Source organism: Pelodiscus sinensis, chromosome 2 (genome assembly GCF_049634645.1).
Source record: "Pelodiscus sinensis isolate JC-2024 chromosome 2, ASM4963464v1, whole genome shotgun sequence".
Classification (NCBI taxonomy): domain Eukaryota; kingdom Metazoa; phylum Chordata; order Testudines; family Trionychidae; genus Pelodiscus; species Pelodiscus sinensis.
The window spans coordinates 169,628,772-169,654,115 of NC_134712.1; the positions used below are offsets into that span (position 1 = coordinate 169,628,772).

At 41.3% G+C, this 25,344-nt stretch overlaps 1 protein-coding gene across 3 annotated transcripts in view; it reads right to left on the bottom strand.

The window, feature by feature from the left end:
- SEPTIN7 (septin 7) overlaps positions 1-25,344 on the bottom strand; it is a 122,762-nt gene that overhangs the window by 15,981 nt on the left and 81,437 nt on the right. For all 3 annotated transcript variants that reach the window (XM_075921751.1, XM_075921749.1, XM_075921750.1), the window contains 5 exons: positions 23,064-23,181; positions 19,855-19,947; positions 13,060-13,156; positions 8,309-8,360; positions 1,748-1,873 (listed from right to left, as the gene is read on the bottom strand). In XM_075921751.1, the coding sequence (XP_075777866.1) occupies positions 1,748-1,873; positions 8,309-8,360; positions 13,060-13,156; positions 19,855-19,947; positions 23,064-23,181 (486 nt within the window). The remainder of the gene's footprint in view (positions 1-1,747; positions 1,874-8,308; positions 8,361-13,059; positions 13,157-19,854; positions 19,948-23,063; positions 23,182-25,344) is intronic.

Below are 25,344 nucleotides of genomic sequence, written 5' to 3' on the forward strand. Positions count from 1 at the left end.
ATGAGCTTTATAAGTCTGATGGAGAAGATAGAACTCATTAGTCCAAGATCCTACCACCAATTCAAAGAGGATACACCCTCAAGTTTTTATACTTACCTGTATTCTCTTCTCATCCCTCTACATGCACAATTCAAACATCAAATCAAAATTATAACATTTCTCTTCCTCCCCAATTCTCTTCATAATCCCTCTACCCCGTGAAGTATTTTCTCAATAAAATACAAAGAGTTGATCTGAGCAATGAGCAGAGTGTGTATCCTAGTGTGGATAAGCCCTTACTGTGAAATAGCCATACAAATCAGACGGGCTATGTCTAGACTGCAAACCTCTTTCGAAAGAGGCTTTTTTGAAAGGTACTTTCGAAAAAGCCTCTTTCGAAAAAGAGCGTCTAGACTGCAAGCGGAACTTTCGAAAAAGCAAGCCGCTTTTTCGAAAGAAAGCAGCGAGTGAGTCTGGATGCTCTCTTTCTAAAAAGCCCTGTTGGCATTCAAGAAAGCCTTTTTTCGAAAGAGCACTTTCGAAAAAAGGCGTTCTTCCTCGTGAAATGAGGTTTACCACCGTCGAAAGAAAAGCCGCATTCTTTCGATTTAATTTCGAAAGAACAGGGCTGCAGTCTAAACGCAGGTGAAGTTTTTTCGAAAAAAGACTGCTTTTTTCGAAAAAACCTTGAGTCTGGACACAGCCTAGGTGACCTGTCCCTGCCAGAGATCAGGGATACCCCACACTGACAAATAACTATATAATTTTTAGACAGTAACTGTATAAGACCCCTGAACTCTTACTGATTCTATATTGCAATGCTATTCCAAGTAAAAAAACTAATGACTAACTCTCCTCATTTTTTAAAAACACTTGAAATAATTTTACACTAGCACGCTCAAACACATTACATCTTCACTATTACATAGATGAATATACAGAATTTTAAAACATGTACGGATAGCCAATAATTCTTGGAAATGACCATCTTTGTGTTATAGAAATAGAATAGGAAGGATAAATACATTTGTATTTTATGCTTCCATAATTTAAAACTAACTAGAATGGCATGCAAGTGCTATCATGAAAGGGGAAGAAGTTTTTAGGTCTTTGTTCCTGCTAGAGAGGTCAGAGGTAAGCATTACATCCATGGGTGAATGGCTGCTCCAACCCAGCCCAAGCAGCCCCTGCCTACCCACATTTAATCAGTTAAACATAACATTTAACTAGTTATGGGATTAAACAGGATTTTACAACCCTAGTTCCTGCACTAGTTGGGGGTTGAAATACTGCACTAGCTGCTTCCCTCTCACAAAGGGATGGATATGGAGATTGTTGTGTGTTAACAAGCTTTCTACCATAAAAGGCTTTAAATTTTTTGAGCAAAATTCACTGAAGATGGGGAAGAGACGAGTGATTTTATTCTTGAAGTTATTAAACAGATAACTGCGTCTCCTCTTCCCCAGAAAGAAAGCACTGAGCACCAACAGCAAGAGAAACCAAAAGTCAACAATTTCTGCCCAGAAACAGAAACCTCAATGTCCAAAAGCTCTCAAATGATGAATATGCTTTAAAGATTCATAATGAACATTAAAACTTCTTGCTTGTCAACACACAACAGTTGCATAGGTTAAGCAAACCCATGTCAATTAATGTTGATGCTCCATTGTATTTAGATAAGGCCTTCATAAACTTTAGGTAACAATGAAATTAAGTAGAAAATACAGAATGGTAATCAAATGCTGATGCAAACTTAACAAGCACTTACTTAGTTAGCTGCCCTTTGTTTTTGTTGTTGTCAACTCCATTGTATGTTACAGCTGCCAGCTTTCTGCTCCTGTAGTTCTCATAGTGTACATTGTTAGTGACATCTTTCAGATCCTGCATATGAGTTCTGTGAATACAAGTACAGGTTATCAGCAGAGTTCATTCTCCATGAATATCAAACCATGTGAAGATCAGGTCACCTTCATTTTGCAGATTTAATAATCCAGATTTATTCTATCCTATTGAAGTAAAGAGAATTTGAGAAATATTTTTTATAAAAATTTTTTTTCCAGGGAAGCAACAATATATAAAGCCTATTGCCAAATTCTACATAACTAATTCAAACTGCTAATCACTAGGAACAATGGAAAATAGCCAGAGGTGGTTCTTTTTTATGAGGCCTCGTATTACTTTTCTATTATAAGCATATATGTCTTCGTTTCACATTTAATGAAAGATGTCAGGGTCACAGAGCAGCATTCTGTACATTGATTAGCATTTCAAAATGGAGAGCTTATTCATATAATCTACTTAGATTTAGAGATGGACAGAAAGGCATACTGTCAAATGCTCTCAAATATAATTTGTTCAGGAACTCGTCCTAACTGTAAGAGCTTGATCTACCAAATTTGAACTTGGGAGTTTAATTGCCATTCTAACAAAGAAATATTTTGATATCATCTGCCATAGTGTTGTGAATACTTGAAATGCATGAAACTCAGATGACTGTCTGGTAGACTGTATGCACCAATTCCAGAGTTTTATCACTTTAGTTCCTCGATGGCTGAAGAAATGCATGATGTGATGTTGTCTGTAATTGACGGACCTGATCAGCAGTAGAAAGTGTAAGCAAACATTGGACTGCTTAGTTCCAAAAGACTGGCTTCTTCATAGTATTCTTGTAGAGATCATTTGCCCTGAACTTTGTGAGGACCCATACGTGTCCCTTATTTCAATAGGGAACGGCATATTATGACAGTGATGGAGAGACTCCGGAAAAATGTAATATCTTCACACAGTTTGGAGGAAACCTGCTGGGGAACAGACAGTAATATGCCTAGACTGCTGTCTTGGTTTATAAAGCTTTTACAACTATCCCTTTAGAGCTCTGAGATGGTCTCTCATACTGCACTATGAAGACAGAAGCTGACAGGTGACCCAGCAATTAACACAATTTACCTGAGGACTGCCCTGAATCCTTGAGATCCATTAGAGTGAGAAATCTACTGGAAGGGAAGTACGCTCTGCCTGTCAGGAGCTTCACTGAATAAACAATGAAATCTAAATACTGTATTGGAATCAAAATGGACTTTGAGAAAGATATTTCGAGGCCCTGGCTGCCACACACAATGCTCTCTGACTGCTGCCAATACTTAATGGTACGATCTGCTCCTGATTAGTCATTCATCCAGATATGGAAAAACTAATATCCTCAAACACAGTTGGCAGCAACTATTGCCAGAATATTTAAAATTAATCCTGTTGCAGAAGATGGGCCAAAAGGAAACACCAATAGTAGTAGTAATGCTCATTTTTTATTAGAAATCAAAGAAATCTTGTGTGACTGGTGAATAGCAATATGGAACTATATATCTTACAGAGTGACAAGGAGTCCTGTGGCACCTTATAGACTAACAGATGTATTGGACTATAAACTTTCATGAGCAAAGACCCACTTTGTCAGCTGAAAGAAGGCTACCGTAACGTGGGACAACAATGGAAGCATAATAAGGACTTGCTAAAGGATAACTTAAAAGTGCAACATTGACATTGACACTTGGGAGGCACTCGCCCAGGTTTGCTCAAAATAGAGACAAGTACTAGGCAATGGCTTCCTGCATTTTGAATTTGCCCGTTGATATACTGAAGAGAAAAGGCACAGGAAGAAACAGAGACTGGCTTCTAGTCATGGTCAGCAGCCACTTCCTGTGCTTAAACATCTGTCCTCACTGTAATAGAACTTTTGGTTCAAGGACCAGCCTTATCAGCCACCTGAGGGTCCATAACTCCCATGGTAGATGATCACACTCAGGAACGAGTGATCTCCCATCATCATCAGTCTGAGCTATGCTGTCTACCTGTTCACTAATTGCCTCCACCTTCAGGGAATTCAGAGTTGGGTGAGAGAAAAACCAATTCCCTTGCAGGGACATAATAGTTTCGATACATTCTCTTGAATATAGGTGGTGTGGCTGCTGAGGATTGTTAGACAGTTTTTACCAGGCTCTAGAAGAGCTTTATTATCCAGAATGGTGATATTCGTTGGTATCAAAGTTCATAATACGTGTTACAATTTATGGTGGGATTCCTTAGCTTCTTTAAGGGAATCCATACTATGTTAGCAATTTGCTTCATCAGTTCCTTAAACTGTCTGAAGTCATCCTCATAGAAGCTGGCAAAAGCATTACAGCTTCATCAGGCAACAAAGAAGAAATATTAGTAAGACATGTCAACTCCTCTAGCCTTACCTATTGGTCCTCAAAGATTTTTTTCCTCTAGCACATCTGGTAGTAGTGGAGGTTGAAGCAAATGGACCCCTCTCTGTACTCTTCAGTGATGCGATGACATGGATGCTAACTGACAAGAGAACACCCACAGTGCTAGTAAACCCAAGAAGGGGTCCAAAAGGCACAGATGGAGGCCCTCATGTATACTTCTGCCACACGAGTGCTATTTGGGGTCCATTTTGCTGTAGTATTATCAGTATAACAGGAAGACCAGTGTGTACTAGACTAAACATGGAAAACCTGGACGGATGCTTGAATCTGAGGAGTCCTCCCCTGGAGTATGTGGAGGTAGAGAGCTGTTTGATTTGCAAGATAGACATAGTGAATGCAGTATTCTAGAAGACAGGAAGTCAGTGACAGTCTTGATGCTAAAAAAACCCTGCAGACTTATTAACAGAGTAACTCCTTAAGATATTTAAATTCTTGTGATGCCAAAGGTGTAAAACAGTGGGTGGAGCAAGAACATATGGAGCACAGAGCTTCAGTACTGATGCAGTTTGTGTAAGAGCTTGGCACAGAACAGGCTGAGTCTAGGATTCCCTTGGTATTGCAGGTATTTAAGTGGTCTTTGGGTACCAGTGACTATTCACTGCTGTGTATCTGCCTGTATAGGTATCCAAGCTCAATACTGCAAATGTCTTAGGAGACTCTTCTCCGCTGCAATCCTGACATGACTTGGAGCCTATCTGGAATTTTCTTTGGAACCTGGAGTCTTCATAGTCTTGTGTGTTATTGACAGATTTTATTGGTGAGCTACTCATTTACTGCTGTAGAGAAGCAGATATCAAAAACTGCCTTTGCTGAGTTCTTTGATACATAGCACTGACATATGCCTACATCTCCAGTAGCATGTCACTGAGGATAGGTTACTAGCAGTAACTGGGAGGTCGTCTTCTTTAGGATCTGAAGCTGGTGACAGGATTTTCTCTGTTATCAAGAGTTTAAACTTGAGCTGCCTATTCTTTGGGATCTACCCTTGAAGGAAGTGCAGATCCTGTTTTAGTAGGGGTATAGGTGTTACCCAAACAGTGTAGGCACTGTGAATGGTCTCACAACAAGAGAGGTACTTTTTGAATCTCAGGGAGCTTGGCATTTCAGAGCAAATTCATTACAATTTGACCCCACTGAAGGGAAACACTAACTATCTATCTATAAACATTTTATATTTTATATAATTTTGAAAGGATATAAGAAAAGGACTAACAACTGTAAACAATCTATACAAACTAAATTCTAAATATTCGTAGAGAACAGGCACAGTTGTAGACACCATCTCAGCCACAGATGGTGGAGAAGAAACTTAGCCCACACAACCCAATACAGCCTCTGTAAGGGGCACAAGGATGAGTGGGGCACAGATGTAGGCTAGAGAAGCACTACTACAAAAATCTTCAATGCATTGGCACACATGAAGTAGAGCACCCATGGTGACACTACTTCAAGAACTGCAGCATTCCAAACAATAATGTTGTAATATTCTTTAAAACAGTGTATTTTGTTGGTGAACTTGTAAATGAAGACCAATTCGACAGTCTTATAATAATGCTACATTCGATCTACCTCAGCATGTGTCAGGCAAAAAGTTAGAGTTCCAAGCACAAACTTGACTTAAGTTTCCACATTACTTGTGTGTCCAAGATAAAGGTCAAATACCAACTATGGATGTGAAAGTAACTGTATACACAGTTACATGCAGGCTCCTGGTACGTGCAGGGAGCTAGCTTAAAAGCCAGCTCTCCATGTGCCCCAGCACCCACAAAGCTCCTTCCCCCACTACCCCCAGCACTGTTGCCTCTGTATCAGAGGCAGCAGACCAGGGGGAGCAAAGGAGAGGAGAAGAAGGTGGGAGCCAGGGCACTTGCTGAAATTTTCAGCGGTTACATGTTTACTTAATTAACTGCATTTAAACACCCGTAGTATCAACCATCCATAGCATCCATTCAGCAGCTTAAAGAAAATCCTCTGGAGTGAAGCTAAGCCAGGGGTCCACAGACTGGATCCAGCTTGCCCAGCTGATAAGCAGAGCATGCACACTTATAGCTGGCAGTGTGTGTTCAGCTGCCCCTTCCCCCTCACCTTGCTCTGTCCTGCAGCCAAGCTAGCTATGCAGAGTGGGGGAAATGAAAGGGAAGTGCTGAAGTCAGGACCGCATCTCTACAGATCAAGAGTCAGGAAGAGGGAGACACAGTGGAGCTGCTCCATTCTGAAGCATGGAGTGCCTGTCTTAAGAAGCAGTACACGGATTCTAAAGCATGGAATGGGGAAAACAAAGCAGGACAGCTTTCCCTGTCTTAGAGACAATGCATAGCTTCTCAGAAATGTACTCAGCAACGGCAAGCACACATACTCTGTGTCACTAACACACAGTATCACATGGTCTCTGTGACACACACAATCTATACTGAAGTCTGTTTCTCATGCAGTGTTTTTTACACTCTCACACTTTCTTTCTGTAGCTCAAAATCCAGCCCCTCTGCCTGAGGCCCTTCCCTTCTAAGGAGTAGGGGGAGGCACCTGGAGTCAGCTTGTGACCACATACCAAAATTCATGAAGTGCTTCCTCCCTGCAAAAATTGCCACCCCTGAGCTAAGCTGCCAAACAATAATCGTTATAAATGACTAGGAAATCTAAAACTGCCCATGATAAAAAGGCAGAGAGACTCAATCACCTCTTAACGCCGGGAACGTGGAAAGTATCCATTCTGGAAGTAGGAAACTAAATGCCTCAACAATATCACATAACTACAAACAGGACCTGACCTGTCTGTAGATTTACCAATTTTCAGAAAAAAATAACAGCTTCGAGTTGGGCAGGCAATACATCAACATTACCATTTGCTCTGAATTTGTTTAAACAAAATTACACCCAAGAGTAGGTGTAAGTTAAATACATACATGCATACAACAGGAATTAGAAAAATTCATCAGTCCAGACCTGTCCCTTACACTATATTTTTGTTAAATGTAGCTAATACTTTGCAGATCCTATTTTTGACTTTACACATCTTCCATTATTTCTCTTGGAAATAATTTTTATAATTAGTTTTTGGTTTATTGTCAAGTCTATTTTTTATTCAATTTAAACTCTGTTCTTCAAGGACAGCACTGTTAATTAGTATTGTACTGATTTTTGTGGGGTTAGAAAAAACTTTCAAGTGGCCAACTATGTCAGGAGGCTGAAAAATATTTGTTTACTGTTGTTCCTTGTTCTGCTACATGATTAAGGTTTTATTTTGCAATAAAGGGCTAATTGTAAACAAATTGTTAAAAAGCTGCTTATTCCACGAGTATTCTCTGCATGCACTAAAACAGCATAGAGGAACCATTAAGGAATTCTCAATACTAACTACTAAGGTTGAAAGTCAGCCCTCTCACACATCCACAATTTCTAGTAACTTCAACAGGAGTAGCATATTTTGAATCACAAGTGACAAAACTCAGGCCTTGAACTTTAATTGGAAAAAAAACTAATAAGCAACAGAAACAAAGTTGGCTTTTAATTCAGAATTTCCTTACTGTCATTCGTTCCCCAGAGGCTTACTGTAGTATAGCAAATTTTTAAAAGGTTAAAATGTATTATATACTAAAGTGGCTACTATTTTGTGTCTCTGAATTACTATTTTCATTTTCTACATAATTCTCTGCCATTAATGTTTGGATGGAAACAATGGGATAAGAATCTGATACTAAACAGTATGGATTGGTACAAGAGTGCTAGAAATTCAATCTTGACCTATTTAAAACAATTCTATAAATATTTAAGGGACAAAAGCAAGATTTCCACTGCCAATTAGCCTCCAGAATATATTTTTTTCTCTCTAGGTCAGGTAGCTGTATTTCATTTATTGTGACTGATGAACAAGTCATGACACATTATGGGACTTCTATTCTTTTAGTAAAACAGAAAGCAGGTGCAAATGTTGAATACCGACAAGAGTGAAATATGTCCTTTAAAAAGGATATACATAATACAAGGAGATGGGAACTTACGTTCTCTCTCAAATATTCAACTGAAGTCCTTTAATAATAGGTATGCAATTTTCCACATAAACTTACCTTATCAACATGTTCCTTAGAATTGTGAAGTCACAGTGTTCACCATTTTCAACTGTAGATACAGGGAGAAGAGAAAAGTAGAACATATATTGAGACAGCAGAACCAAAACTTTTGTCATACATAAGGGTATGGATGTAAAATCCCAATCAGTTAACCGGTTAAACATTAGGTCAACTAGCCCTAGTTGTGTGGGTCTGGCTTCTAGGGGTACCAGTTAATCTTGAACATACTTGAGCAGTAATATTTCCATGTTTTATTTTATATATTTATACACACACTCACTCACTCACTCACTCCCATTTCCCTACATGTTCCACTGTATTTCTTTTCCAGAGAGTTTTATACTTTCCACTGCAGACTTTAACAAAGAGCTTTACAGACATACAAAACATATCACTCAACCTACCAGTGAAATGCAGTAGCTATTGGACAGTATGTAACATTTCAGAAGTTCAGGACAGAAATTGAAAAATAATTTCAAAATGAAACAGGTGATTTAAATATTTTAAAGTTGGTGTCACTTATTTTTTTCATATCTATTCTTACAAACAACATCTAAGGTAACTAATTGAAAGATGAGAGAATGTTCTAAATTATCTGTGTACTTAAACTAGCTAAATAAGGGCTGTTTAATGTACAGCTTCCTCTACGTAGCAAAATTTCCCTACTTGTTTAAGTCTCAGTGCAACACAGAAAAAACACATTTATGATCTCAGAATAAAATGTGATTATAAAATAAATTAATAGGAATTTGGGGGGCAAATATAGTACTTCAAATGATATTTTTAAAAATTACTAGATTTCAAGTTGATAATGTCTCTATGAAGGTAAAAAGTAGTAATCACAACCACATTTAATCATGTTCTGAAACATACATCCACATAGATAATGGCAAAGAGCCTCTCAACCCTGTACTATCTAGAATATGTTACAAGTTTAGATTGCATTTTTGCATGGTAACATGTCAAAGTCAATTTTAGAATAGAAGTGACACCAAATTTGATACCAGGAGAGTTCTGCCAATTTAACATGTACAACAGTTAATTTTTCAATTTAAAATGTCTGAACTTCAAGACATTGTAAAGGTATACACACAAATTGAAGAATTTTAAGACTGTACGTTAACCTCACCAGAAAGAGGGCAAGAGAATCTGCACAGCTTACTAAACTAATTTTTTGAGTACCAGTGTCCTGATTTGCCTACTTCCTCCCAAATAAGACTCCAATACCCAAAAAACAAGGTGCCATCACACCCATCACATCACCTCTTCTGAGAACAAAGTCTATCAAGATCAGAAAAATCCTGTTTTAGAATGTTGGGTATATTATGTACATTTACTTTAGAAAGACAATCAAATTTTAATTTCACCCAAACAGTCAAAAGATCTTAAATAAAAAGGAACTGTAATGTGAGGCAGAATCCTACAGTAAAAGACAAATTTAGCACAATAGATTGATAGCAAATCCCCTTTAAAAAACTTGCCAATTTACTAAAATCCCATATAAACACCAATGCACTCTTGATTTCCAATGAAGAATTACAATTCAAAGCACAGAAGTACCCACCAAATTTTATGCTAGAATTGCTGATTTTATCTTTATTACTAATTTACACAGTTTGAAAACCACAAGCTTGTATACCAGGGGTGAGAAAGATGCATCCCAGAGGCCGGATCTGGCCCGCCTAACAGTTGGATCTGGCCCACAGACTGCATCTGACCACTTTATTTATAACCAGAGGCTCATGCCACTGAATTTCCAGGTGGTGGCTCAAGGTGCAGGATCCTATTTAAATAATTCACGATTGAGGCAAGTCCTTTAAATAGCCGCAGCAACCTGCACAGCTCCCAGGCAACAAGTTAGCGGCAGAGCTGGGAGCCACAAACCCTTTGCTGTGTTATTAATTCAAAGTCTTCATCCCCAAACAATTCTGGAGGGAGGCTAGTCCCCAGCCCCTCCCCTTCTGCCACAGACCCTGCTCCTTCTGGGGGTGGGGTGGAGTGGAGCTGGTCCGTGACCATGTACCAAAATTCATTAAGTGAATTTTAAAAAAGTGCTCTTCTGGGCTGTAAACTGACTATTTAGACATTATATAGAGGATCTCTAACTCACAAGATGCAGATCATCAATTCTCAAGTACATAAGCCTGGTAAGCAACTAAGATGGAAATTAGATGTAGTTCTTTGCTGGTGAATCTGAAGTGTGGCTCTATTTACAAAATCTAGTATCTGGTGAGGCTGTGTTTATAGATGAGATGTAAACCATGGGTGAATTTCAACAGGACTGGAATTTCAGCAGAGCTACATAATGACCTGAGTGGTCACTGTTAATGGTTCCAGAATAATTTGCAAACACTGGATAAGACCAGAGTTGTTACTTCCCCTTCTCCTCTCCTCCATCTCCACTTGAATATGGGCACTCAATGGATTTAGGTTAGTTCCAGTTTGCACTGTGATCAGACAGACATTATTATCCAAGACCAGAACACAAACATTACTTTACTTAGATCTTTCTCTGCACAAGAATATTCTACAAAATTGCACTCCTATAATGACTGATCCAAGACATCAAGAGTCTCATTTTATCTTTAATACGTATTTAAATATTCAGTGGCTGAGAAAAATTGAGGTCATGCACGCCTCAACCTGTTGTCTTTGCTTATGGATCAGAGAACTGTGAAAAACACTGAATGATTTCTCCCCCCAGACTGAAAATAGTTAAAAGAGTGGGAGGAATAGGGAAAGAATGGGGGACAGTGGTATATTCTCATGAGGCCAGATCAAGGAGACAAGTGACAGATTGGATAATTATAAAAGTTTTAAAAGCAAAGAATTTGACTATTTAAAATTGCTAAACTAAGAACCTTAACACCTCCCCCTATAATGTTCTACTGCAGCTGGTTTATACTCTTCTCCAAAACCCATTTCCTGTCAGACACGCACTTCAAAGAACCACAGCACTTCCTTTAGCATATTTGTCCATGCTGAGCTATTTTGTTTAGTATTGTGTCAGCTTGATTCACACTTAAGCAGCTTTAAAAAATGTTGCATCATATTTATGGATCAGACAATTATTGTGGTAAACACAATGTAAACCAATCTATCTGGTCACTCCAAAACATATGCTGCAGGTAAGTGCACACAAATACTAATCAAATATATAATAAGCCTTCCTTTAGCAAAGGCAGCTATTGAATCCTCTGGTTTTGGTGCACCACATTTATCATGAATACAGAGAGTAATAATGGTATATAGCAGACAAATAATATTATATAATTATAAACACCCAGTTAGCCTCAAGTCCATACAAAAGCAGTAAATGTATACATATTTCCACTTACTACAGGTACAAAAAGCAAACATAAAACTTTAGACTTTATATAGTGGAGAACGCATTTTAATTTAACCACCCAAATGCCATCTTTGAAATCCATGAAAGATGAACTTTCAGCACTTTCAACTCCAAGGTCAACAGCTTAAGGAAAAAACAACAGTCTAGCAAAAATAAGACGAACGGCCAGGAATTTAAAGTTGTATTTATTCAAGCCTAGATGATCTAACAAACATCCCTAATGTGAAAATCTCTGGAAACAAGAGGCTTGGAAACTGATAGTTTAGATAATAAACCATATGGGCATTTCTGCAACACTGAAATGGAAATGAGAGTACAGGCAGTCCCAGAGTTACGCGGATCCGACTTATGTTGGATCCGCAGTTACGAACGGTGTTTGCTCCCCGTCTCCCTGGTCTGCTGCGCATCTGGGCTGTCCGCTGCCTGCATGCTCCGCGGCTTTGCTCCCCATCTCCCTGGTCTGCTGGTCTCCAGCAGACCAGGGAGACGCGGAGCAAAGCCGTGGAGGACCCGGGCAGCGGTGCTTCTCAGTCCGCCGCCCGCATCTCCCTGGTCTGCTTGGGGGGCGGGGGGCGCAGCTAGTACGCCCCACCCCCACCCCCACCCCCGCCAGCAGACCCGGCTTTTCTCCAGACGCCTGTGGTAGAGCAGCTGGGGCGTTGCCGGTTGGTCCCGCAGCACCCCAGCTGGACCACCCGGTTGGACCAACCCGGCAGCACCCCAGCTGCTCTGCCCCAGGCATCCTGATTCAGCCACTGCTGGTCAGTTTCAGCAGCGTCTGACTTGGGGATGCCTGGGGTTCTTAAGTTGAATCTGTATGTAAGTAGGAACTGGCGTCCAGATTCAGCCTGTTGAAACTGATCAGAGGCTGATTCCAGGAAGCCTGGGGCAGAGCAACTCTGCCTCGGGCTTCCTGTAGTCAGCCGCTGGTCAGTTTCAGCAGCTGCTGAAACTGGATGCCAGTTCCGACTTACATACAGATTCAACTTAAGAACAAACCTACAGTCCCTATCTTGTATGTAACCCGGGGACTGCCTGTACTAGTAAACAGCTGAACATCAAGCATAATTTTGTTTATGTAATGAATTATGAACAGAAATTAAAGACATACTGCTGTTTAATTACAATTCACTGGAAGAAACCTCCATGGGTCTTGAAGAAATTATTCACAAGAAAAAACGTATCTTTCATAAAATGTTTTAATTTTGGCAAGACTGCATTTTTTTCCCGAGGCTGAAAACCGAGGCTTTAGAGAAAATTTGCAGGTTTTATTAAGTTTTCTGTGCAAATACTTTAAATTAAGAAGTTAAAATGTTTGAAGCAAAGATTGTAGATTTGTGTCACCCAAGCATGCACTTACATTTACTAGGAATGCTACAAATACTGAAGAAAAGCTTACCTTCTGCAACACCCCAAGGATACTGCCTTCCTCGGACTCTCTTGCCATTGACTTCAATGATCGTATTACTACCTACGACAGCAAGTGGTAAACGGTCCTAAAAGATAAAAAGTAGTATGATTTTTCAATACCAATATACGTCTTCTGCCTAAACATATTGAAACAAAGCATAAATATAAACTTGATACAAAAAGTGGAGCTTTATTATTCTGTAATCCAGCTCACCAGAAGTTCAGGGAAGCTTGTATTATTTTAGAGTGATTTTTTTCCAGATCTGAAATTCCCTGTATTCTGATTAGTCTGTAAATCAGATACAAAAAATAACTCAATAGAGATTTTAAAAGTCATATAGAATGCAAATAGTTTACTAATTAACAAATGGTTGTCAGCTAGTCTGAATACAGGGTTTTTGGTCACTGGTTATTTCTCATCCTTTACCATGATCAGAAACTTCACTATTTTTACTGGCTACTAGTGTTTGACTGAATCTTGTTGTACACAACTTCTGAGCTGACTGCCATAAAAATGACTGCCTTGGCTAGTGCAGGAGAATTCAAATTTAATAGCTTTTCTCTCCACCTCTATTCTGCTTAAGCTAACAACGGTCCTCTCCAGTTTATCTATCAAAAGGATCTGTGGTTAGAGTCCTTAGATAAACAGACCAGAGCAGCCTGTTAGCAGCTGTCTTAAAGAGGGCCAAAATAGTGCTCCGCAAGCTAGCAACACTCATCACCAGATCAATTCCTGTGTAGGTTTGTGTTTATCCTGAGAGAATCCTAAGACTTCCCCATTCCAAATCTGTTCAATACACAATGAAAACAAAATTACATCTTTTCTAGGAAGAATAACTTTGTTAAACCTTGGGGAAGAAAAGAAATATAGCTAGGAAAATGGACTGAGGAAAACAAAATATGATGAAATGCACTATGAGAGGAGGACTAAGGGTTTTCAATTGTTTAAAAGTTTGAGCTTGCCACAGTGAGGGGCCCTTTTCAGTTTTCTGCAGCTATTCAGCCAATTGCAATTTTAGTATACCAATCATCAGAGGGTGTTTCTATATAACTCTATAACTAAGTGTATCCCGGACTATGGAAAACTTATGCTCTAGACTCCAAATTTATTCCTTATTTTTTAAAAATAGCTAAATTATTCTACAACATTGGTTCAAAACAAAGGTATTACTCAAGTGGCCTTGACCACTGATTTACATTTTTAAATAAGGGATTTAGCACAGGATAGTTACTACATTCAACAGGAAATGTTTTTAAAGTAATTATTTGTATTATGGTAGCACTCAGGAATCCCAAATAAGGTTCATGAACCCTTGCGCCCAAGGTACAGAAAAACCTAGAATGCAGCCATTGCACCATAATTCACAAGTCTACATCAAGCAGGTGGATGAAACAATTACCATAGTAGGAATGGCTTGGGAAAATGTGGAATATAGGCAGTAACATAAGAGTTAATTAAATGTATATTGACTAGTGCAGTCATTCTAAAATTTACTTTTAAACAAAGTATTAGTTTTAATGAGCTTGTGAATAATCTATCTCCAAAAAGGGGAAAGTCATTCATTCTAACATAAAACTGATCATTATTCTCTTAGGGTGTGTCTAGACTACATGCCTCCATTGATGGAGGCATATAGATTAGACAGATAGGCAAAGGGAAAAGAAGCCGCTATTTAAACAATCGTGGCTTCATTTAAATTTACATGGCTGCCACGCTGAGCCGACAAACAGCTGATCAGCTGTTTGTCAGCTCCACACGCTAGTCTGGATGCGCCGCGCCGACCTGAAAGCCTTTTATCGACATCCCCCTTATGCCTCGTAGGATGAGGTTTACAGGGGATGTCGATAAAAGGCTTTCATTTTGACAGGGGAGCGTCCAGACTAGCGTCCGGAGCCGACAAACAGCTGATCAGCTGTTTGTCGGCTCAGCACAGCAGCCATGTAAATTTAAATGAAGCCGCGATTATTTAAATCGCGGCTTCATTTCCCTTTTTCGAATACACAAATCTACATGCCTCCGTTGACGGAGGCATGTAGTTTAGATGTACCCTTAGATAAGCTTGATATATACTGGAGAAAGCCATTCAACACAGCATAGAGTTTTCAACTTTCATGACAATATCTAGTCTGTTACAGTACTTCGTTGTTGTGTGCTTGCCTGTCTGCCATCTTCAGAACGGAAGTTTATAATGTGGGTTGTTCAGGGAGCCATTCAGTGGCCTGCTAAGCCTCTACTACAACCTCTAGCCAGCTGTCCTTCCATCACTAATCCCTTAAGAATTACTTGACAATGGGTGAGGCTAATTTAGAGAGAACAGGGTTTTTAAAAGCCAGTTCACAAACAACCAGAGGAGCTAGTGAACAGGAACAGCAAGAAGGGGAGGTCAGTGAGAGAGCTGTCCAGATGGAGGAGGAGCAACTATGTTACATCGTGAGCTTGCTTGCTGTTATGCCACCTGCTTAATTGAAGTTTATAGTGGGGTCTGTTGCTGGGGCTGTGTGCTGAGCCTAGGGTGAGAGCTTTCTAACAAGTCTCTAGCTTGCCATTCTTTTATAGGCAGAATCCCTTGACAAAGTTGCAGGTCCAACTCAAGAAGAGGGGTTTAATAAATGAGCTTGTAATTGACCAGATAGGCTAGTGAAGACAGGATTTTTGCAAGAGGGTTTAGACAAAGTGAGAGCACCAGAAACACCTAACAAACATTCTCTAAATTAGGACAGTAACCACCCCATCCAAAATAAATACACAAAGAATAACTAAACCCTGCAAGATTAAAAACAATGCAGGCATAAATCAAGCAACAGAGTGGGGTTACGGATCCAGTTTATTGCACTGACTGCAACATTTATATTTTTTCTGCTTTGAGGGCTGGTGGCATGTTTGTGCATTTGGTGTGAGCAACCGATGGCCCTCAGCAACTAAGTAAAAGGGACTGACAAAAGTGACTGAACTAGAGGCACTTAAAAGACAAACTGGTACATAGTTGACAGCCTTTGTTCTGTTGGAGGAAAGTCTTGAAGAACATCATCAATCAGGAATGAAGGGAAATGATCCCATAGTTGTAACCTCCTTCCAGAAGATGCCATGGCATCCTCTCACACTGAGGATACCCATCTGGGGACAGGCAATAGTGAGGAGGGATTTGATCATTAGGAGTGCATGGTCAACTGCGTAATGAGAGGGAAGACTGTAGATCATCCACAGCCCAAGTATTTTTTTTGCCATCTGACCTGGGAACCTCTGTATCCAGGGGAAGAATCTCTCCCTCCAGTCCTCCGTTGGAAGTTCCACTTCTTTCTACCCTCACCCCAAAGGGATGCAGCCTTGGGAATTACTGGCAGGGTCTGGTATATGGCTACAGGAATGGTTGGGCTCCCCTACACTCACTGTGGCAGCAGGAACTGCAGGAAAGCACAGTGAGTGCGGTGAATGCACTCTGTTTCCCCACAGCTCCCACTGCTGCAGTGAGTGCAGGGGGGCCCTACCTGTGCTGCCACCCTGCGCCAGCCCCTCCCCTCAGTAATTCCCAAGGCTGCATCCTGCAGTGAAGGGAGCTTGGGAGAAGAGGTGCAATGGGGGAAGGAGGAACCAGGTTTGGGGGAAAGATATGGAAATACCCCTTCCCCTCCTCCTGGGCACAGGGACTCCTGGGCTGGATTGCAAACATGCTCCAGCCGTAAATGACTCGTAGGCCGAGAGTTTGAGACCCATGCTGTAGATCTTGAGACAGACAGATAAACTTATGTGCAGTGCTGGCGAGAAGCTAGTGGCTGTAGTAGATCAGTAGTTCTCAAACTTTTTGGCCCATGGCCCACCTGGCTCAATGCAACCCTTTCTGTGGACCACCAGTTGCTCATGGAAACTAGTCATTAATTACATAATTACGCATGAGCCATTTTGCTAGTGCTGCAGCTAGGGAGAATAGTTTAATTTAACCTGTAAGAAAGGAAATATTATTAAACAGCCTAGATTAAAGGTCTAGAAGATGTGATCTATGAAGGAAGACTGGAAGAACTGGGCTTGTTTAGACTGGAAAGGAGAAGACAGAGGGGACATGATAGCAGTTTTCAAGTATCTAAAAGGGTGTCACAGGAGGAAGAAAAATTGTTCTCCTTGGCCTCTGAGGATAGGACAAGAAGCAATGGGCTTCAACTGCAGCAAGGGAGGTTTAGGTTGGACATTAGGAAAAAAGTTCCTAACTGTCAGGGTGGTTAAACACTGGAATAAGATGACTAAGGAGCTTGTAGAATCTCCATCTCTGGAGAGATTTAAGAGCAGGTTACATAGACATCTATCAGGGATGGTCTAGCCAGTACTGGGTCCTGCCATGAGAGCAGGGGACTGGACTCGATGACCTCTCAAGGTCCCTTCCAGTTCTAGTGTTCTATGATTAAACAGATAAACTAACATGAGAAATCAAAGTGCTTAATCAAACTTCATTTTAAATAAAGTAAAATATTAATCTATGTCCAATACAAAAGGTTTCAATGTCTTCTTTATGTATGACAGGGGCGGAGACATTTTTTTGGAAAGGAGGCCACTGACCCACAGAAAAATGAGCTGGGAACCACACAAGTGAGCAGCAACCCCTCCCCTCCCCAATTCTCACTGATGTGCCCCCCAAGGCAGCTCACTCCTCTGGCATTGCAGCTCCATGCGGAAGAGGGAGGGACAGGGAGGACTGAGGTGCAGGGCTTCCCATGGGCTGGATTTACTCTTCTGGGGTTTCGGGGTTAGTGGATTTTATGGACTCCTCCCCCCTCCAGGCTGGGGACAAAAATGAGGGGTTCTGTGTGCAAGACAGGGATGACAGCGAGTAGGATAAAGGTGAGAGCAGGATCTGGGCAGGAGGTGGGGTGCAGGAGCAGGCTGGAAGGAGGGTGTCTGGCCAGAGGGGAGGAGACAAGAGCTAGGGAGGGAGCAGTGTGTGGCCAGGAGGGAGGGTGCAGCAGCAGACTGGGGGGAGGATGTCTCACCAGAGTGGAGGGTGCAGAAGCAAGGGAGGGTGAAGGAGCAGGGTAGAGATGTGGTATCTGGCTGGGGGGAGTGTTCAGGAACAGGATGGGGGTGCAGGGTGTTGGCAGGGGGCAGTACAGGAGCATGGAAGGGATGTGGGGTCTGGTCATGGGTGGAGACACTTACTTGCTGTGGGGAGAGGGAGGGAGGATGGAAGGGGGAGCTGAGCTCAAGCCGCGGACCACCTGGAAGGTTGCTGTGGATCTCTGGTGGGACCACAGTTTGAGAATCCCTGTAGTAGATGTAAGTACCAATGACTTAGGGAAATGCCCTATCACTTAAATCAGCAAAACATGTGGCTCAGGGGCATGACTATTCCACCATTCTGAGTAACAAATTATGCTGGCATAAGCAATAGTGAGCACAGTGGTATGTCAACAGGAGTGCTTCTGCAGTCAGCTACTGCCATCCACTGAGGTGGATCAATAATGTTGACAGAAGGGCTCTCTTCTCTCAGCATAGAATGACTACATGAGAGATCTTACAATGGTGCACTGCATCAGTACAGCTATGTTGCTATAAGCTCCCTAGTGCAGACACAGCCACGGGTTGCTAGATAAGCTATTCAAGTCCAGGACCTCTTTGGTAGCATTCTCTGAAATGTTTTGTTCCCTACACAGGGTCAGTTAGTCTGAACTACAGCAGTCTCAATGAGTACATGAGATGGTGTTCAGAGGACGACTTAAGGTTTATTAGAAACTAGAGAACCTTTTGAGAAAGGAGCTGCTGATACAGGATATATGGAGTATACGTAAACACAGAAACAGACTGCTGACATGTAAAACTGAAAAGGTCACAGAAGTTTTTCCCCACTGCCTTTGGTTTAAAGTGACAGGTGCAGAGCACCACATGGATCTGACACACACACCCTGGAGAAGGGATGTAAAATCCAGTTTAATTGGTTAATCAATTAAGGAGGGGTCAACGGGGTGCCTCGCAGAATGCTGGAGCAACCCCTGCCTATGGGGCACCCAGGCCCACCAAGGATAGAGGCTGCTCTGGGGTGGTGGGCTCCCCTACAGGGCTGGGACAGCCCACTGCCCGTGGCAGGCAGGGAGCTGTTCCAGCCCCACTGATCAAACCTTCACACCCCTACCTTACAGGATAGGATTTATTAAAAGGTATTGATGCTCTATATTCTAATAAAGTGGGGAGGATATAATTTGGTAAATTACCGACAGGACCTGAAGAGAAACAAACAAAAGTCCCATTCCATCACATTACATGAAGGCAGACAATACTGACACGTTTTATAAGTGTTTGTAATCAAATGGTTGAAGCCTACATGTTAAGATGGGTGAACTTGAGTGCCTGATATGAAATGGGAATACTGATGTAACAGGCGACAAAATTGGTCTGATGATGATAATCCATGGGATGTAGTAATACCAGGCTACAAAATATACAGGAATGGACAGGAATAGCAGAGTAGGTTAAGGAGTGGCAGTTTATGAATCCAACAGCATCATAGAATTTCTATGGTTTAATAATGAGTGTAGTGGTAGGAATATACTATCAACCACCTGAGTGTGATGGTGATGTTGCCTGAAATACTCAGGGAAATTAGAGAGGTTACACAGAGGAAACCTAATAAACAATGGTGACTTTCAACTATCCCCATGTTGTCTGAGAACATGTCACCTCAGGATGGGATACAAAGATAAAATTTCTACACACTACTACTCAAAAAGGGCAAGATCTTCTCTCTCCTCTAATAATGAAAGGAGAGTGGTGAACAGTGTGTTGAAAAAAGCAAAAAGCATTTACCTTTATCTTTTTAACCAGCTTATTTTCTTCTTCATCATCTGTTTCTGGAAATTCATATATTTTAATTTTGTGCTCTTGGATTTCTTTCATAATCTAAAAGTAAAAACATTAAGTTACTAACACATATTCCAATTGTGATAATATTACTGAAGCATGCATTGTTTACTTGCTGCCACTTGATCATTCTTCCTCCTTCATTTGATACTGGGGAATTCTCTGCTTTCTAACGTGAACTTAATGCCTCAAAAGGCCAGTTCATAAGATGACTGCTATTGTGTATTAAAGAGTAATACATTTAGTATATCCCCCAATAATCTAATTTTTGGAAATCTGTCTGAAGTAACTTTGAAATTTTCTATTTATTACACAATGCAAATAACTTGTTTTTTCAGTAAAACTTGCCTCACAAAACTTTGAATGATTTTCAAGCATGATTAAATAATTCAAGTTCCTATCGTAGTTACTGTTGTCACTGCAACTTCTGTTCACCTCCAGCTCAGCTAAATTGGCACTGCTTGAAGCAGTATCACTTCTCTTGCCCTCTCAGCAGAATTTGTGATTGATGGACTAACTCCAGCAGCAGAGAACAAAAATTAAAATGCTAGTGAAAATGTAAGAGCAGTTGAGTATCTTAAAATTAGACATTCACCATGCTAATTTCTAAATTACTTATTTGCAATTTTTAAAATAAATCTGATTTCAGTTGTCCAGAATTTTGGAATAAGAAAGTACTACAGCATTTTACAACAGACATGCTACGGCTAGGGGATATAATGTTTTACAGCTTTAGAACAAATATACTAACAATTAAACAAATTGCATACCTAACCATAAACAGCAATATTCTGCTACCCTTCCACATTAAGTTCTACATCACAGAAATGCCACAAATGGTATTCAAATGTGTTCTCCTATGGAAACTGGGAATGCTATTAGCTTTGTAATCCCAAACTCCAATTTTTCACCATGCTGTCTACCTAACTTATCCTTACTATATATTAAAGAAAAATTTTCCTGCAGGACAACACAAGTGACAATGCATTACTCTGTCCTGCAGGAAAAAAGTTTTCATCCTGCTGTCCGTCTGCTCTCAGCCGCTTTCCCACTCCTACCTCTCCAGCTGCCGGGGGAGAGGATCTGTCCAGGGTGAATGGCCTCGAGCCAGCAAGTGGATGTTCTGGGACCAGGCCAAGGCAGTGCACTACAGCACTAAGGCAGCATAGGGCCCGCCCTGCCAGCTTGCACCCACCAGAGGCCCCACATGGCCTGGGCACCTGCTTCCTTGAGGAGCCTCGGGGTTTCCTCCTCTCTCACGCAGGAAGCCGCTGCTGGCATGCTACTCTTGCGGGAGGGGAGCAGGGTTTGAGGCTAGAGCACTAGCAGCCCAAGTGCTCCTAACCGGAGCAGCTGGAGACAGTGGCTCAGGGTCCCAAAGCATTGGGGCTGCAAGTGCAGCAAGGAGCTGCTGCCACTGCCCCCTGGCTCAGCCCCAGCTCTCCTTTAGCAACCAGCTGTTGTCAGCTCCCTGTGCCAGAGCCCTGACAAATCACTGTGGGGGGACGGGAGAGAAAGCTCTGAGTCTCCCAGCACGGAGAAGACATGCTCCCCTTCCCGGGCTGGGGTAACAGCAGCGTGAGAGCATACTGTCTGGAGCCTTCCCTGTGCTCCCACTGGCCAGATTCTGCCTAATGGGAGCAGAGGAAGGCCTGAAGGCAAGTAAGTGCCCCCCATCCTCCCATGTCTAGACCTGTACCCCTAGGCCCTCTGAGCTACTGCCTCCATCAGAAAAATAGCTGATGGGGTGCCGGAGGTGGGATTCATGCAGGGGTGGGGCTGCGGCAGGATCAGCACCGGAGATGTGGGGGAATGGGACTGGAGCACCCCGGCCCCCTGAGCTGTCACACAGCTTCTGGCTGAAGCTCTGGTAGTCACCATGTGGAGGGCAGCTGCTAGTGTTTTAAAAACTGCTGCTGCAGTGGAGGGTGGCAAGGGAGAGAAGGGGCCTTGGCTGGAGGAAGGGGGGAGGGAGTGAGAAGGTGCCCTGGCTGGGGCAGCTGCAGCCTGGCCCTCTCCAGGGGCAGGAGGGAGAGCTGGGGTTGCCCACCCTTCACTACAGGGGGATTGGGGAGTGCGATGAGCACGGGGCACAGCCCCCTAATTTTATTAGAATTGTTTTTCAGAAACTGGATCCTCTGAAATCTTGCACTAGATAATACAGATCAAACCTCTTTCAACTGTAAAGCTGGTTCTCCCAGCACAGTCTCTGTGGGGAGAAGGAGCAGGGTGCAGCGGGAACTAGCAGCGCTTCTGCCTTTGAAATGTAGCAAGAGGATGCAGTTCCTGACTTGGCCTTGTGCTCCAGGCAGCGCTTTGCTTTTAAAATGTACAAGAGACCTCTTGGGGCTATTGTACATTTCAAAAGCAGAGAGTGTGGGGCCAGTGGGGGGACTGCTCGGGTCCCCCACTGGCTGTGCTCCACTCAGCACTTCGACCTTTGAAATGTAGCAAGAGCTGGCACGGCTCTTACTACATTTCAATGGTGGAGGCATTCCTATCGACTAATCAAAACAAATTACATTGACTATTCGATTAGTTGATAAATCTAAATTTAACATCCTTACCACATACTCCCTCCAAAAGAACAAATCACGTCTTTGAGATTCACTCTGTAGCCATCGAGAAGTGCACCCTACAAATCTAGTACACAGGAACAATTCTGCAGCCACACCTATATTACAACTGTACCTCTAGCTTTAAATTTAAATACTGGAGCTCTGATAAGCAGCTGATAATTACGTGTCATGCATAATGCTTTAGCTAGCTACTTGCTCTTCTTTCGTCTTGATGGCTTCATGCTCTTAATTTCTAACATTTCCAAACAACAAAGGAGAATGTTAAAAACAAGTATTATTTAACTTTGTTTTATAATTCAACTTCAAAAACTCCCTTTTTTGCTTCTATTGTTAAAGATACAAATTCAGTGGAAATATTTCACTCATCAAGAATCCCACAACACTTCTAACAGCTCCCCCTTAAGAAGATCACTCCACCAATATATTAAAAATTAGTGATATATGTTAGAGTTTTTCATCTGAGATACTGCTTCAGAGTTTACTCTTAAGTATTTGAACAATTAAACTTCATTAGCTGCATGGAAACCAAAGCATTAAGTCAGGCTATACTGTAAACATATAAATCTTTCGACTCACCTGTTTTTTAAACTGTTGGCATTCCTCAGGTGTAAGTGTGTCTGCTTTGGCAATAAGTGGAATGATATTCACTTTTTCATGCAGGCGCTTCATAAACTCAATATCCAAAGGCTTAAGTCTGAAAAACAGCATTAGGGTCTTGTAATTTCCTTCTTTTAAGCAGTGAGCATTAGATCCCTAAAAAAAGTTATGCTCTGTTTTCCACAGCACTTCTCAAACTTAACAAAAGAACAGCCATACTGGGTCAGAACAAAGGTCTCTTTAGGCTAGTATCTGGTCTTATAATAGTGGCCAATGCCAAGTACTCCAGAGAAAATGAACAGAATGGGTAATCCAGTGATCCATCCCATCACTCATTATTTCAAAAATAGGACTCCCCTTGACCAAAATGCAATTAATTATACCCACTTTGATTTTCACGTAGCGTTTCAGACTACTCTCTCTAAATGTACAGCTCATATGTGCCTCAAACAGTCCTGAGTGCACTTTGTAAATAACTTACTGGAAGTAAAATTAATGAGTGCACTAGTCACTGCATATGTTCTTTAACAGCAGCAATAGGATATTGTTCACTTTAATGATGCAAGGCTTTAAAGAAAATTCTGGAGACTAGAAACTGAAATATTCTTGCACATTTATATAAAATGTGGGCCATAGGTTTCTTAATCTTGCAGAAGAGTTAACTGCAGCATGAACTCCAAGTCTATCAATTCTAAAATGTTCCATTTTATATTTTATAAAATAATTTTCAAGTTATTTCTTCGGATAAGACAGAAGCCACAGTATTGACTAAAAGAAGAAAAAAGCAAACTTCCTTACATAGCATTACCAAAAATCTTCACACACAACATTCAGAAATACACTTGTTTATTCCAAGCCTAGGTCCCTCAACCAGGGAGACCACCAACTGTCATTATGTCATAATATGGATAATACAAAATTCATTTTTCATTTGTTTTTCTATGCCTGGTAAAACCATCATAGAAGTTACAATCGTGGAAAGAGATGAGCTTGTTAGTGGTGGTGATGGGAAACTTCAGACACAAACCACAGCTTTGTCTAGCATTTCAGACTGTCCGGGGAAAGCAGTTCTGTTGTATGAAAACTCCAAATTTTCCCCCAGGGCTCTAAAAGTTGGCAGTCTCCCTAAACTATATTCTCATGCATTCTTTCCTAATTTTATTATGGCAGGAATTTATTAATGCCACCCACCATTCTTCAAACCAAAAGACTTAAATAATATACTCACTCTGAAACTTCTTAAATGTTGCCTACCATCAGGATGCACTATTAGATAATTTATTGGATAGTCCTAACCCTTCCATCACTCCTGTGAAACAACCTCAAATTTCCAGTACAGGTTGTTGTGAAAACATTTGAAGTGTTTTGAATCTCCAGAATGTGTCCCATGAAGCAGTGACCCTTAGTTCAGCACACATTTTTCCAGCATCCTAACCCCTGAGATTACAACTCTTCATGTAATAAATCAGCCTTTGTGGTCACCAAATTTTCAAAAATGTATTGGAATTGGAAAAGATTCAGAAAAAAATAAAAGTTAGGGGTATGGAACCGCTTCCATATGAAAAATGATTAATAAGACTGGATCTTCTCAGCTTGGAAAATAGACTGGGGGAGGGAGTAATACAAAGTCTATACAATCATGACAGATGTGAAAAAAGTAAATAAATATTTACTCCTTTTTATAACGTAAGTAGTAAGGGTCACCAAATGAAATTAGTAGGCAGCAGGTTTAAAACTAATGAAAATATTTCTTTGCACACCACATAGTCAACCTGTAGAACTCTTTTGCCAGTGGACATTGTGAGGGGTTCAAAAGAACTAGATTAATTCATGGAGGATAGTTCCAGCAATGGCTATTGGGCAGGGATGGTGTCCCTAGCCTCTGCTTGCCCGAGCTGGAAATGGGCGATGGGGGATGGATAGCTTGATGATTTCTATTCATTAACTCTGGCATTAGCCACAGAAGAAGAAAGGGTACAGGGCTAGAGGGAACTTTGGTTTGACCTAATATGTCTGTTCCTAAATTTGGAATGAGCCATCAAAAACACAAGCTGAAAAGGAAGCCCTTTTTTATCTATACAAATAAATTTCTTGGTGCAACAGTTTTCCAAGGACCTGATCTCCATTCAAACCTAGGGATGTGAATGTTTAACCATTCAACATCACCTTAATGCATTAGGCTTACTGGTTACAGTTAACCGCCACTGTAGGCAGGGGGCTACTCCACCCCCGGAGAGCATGCCACAGGGGGTGCTCCAGC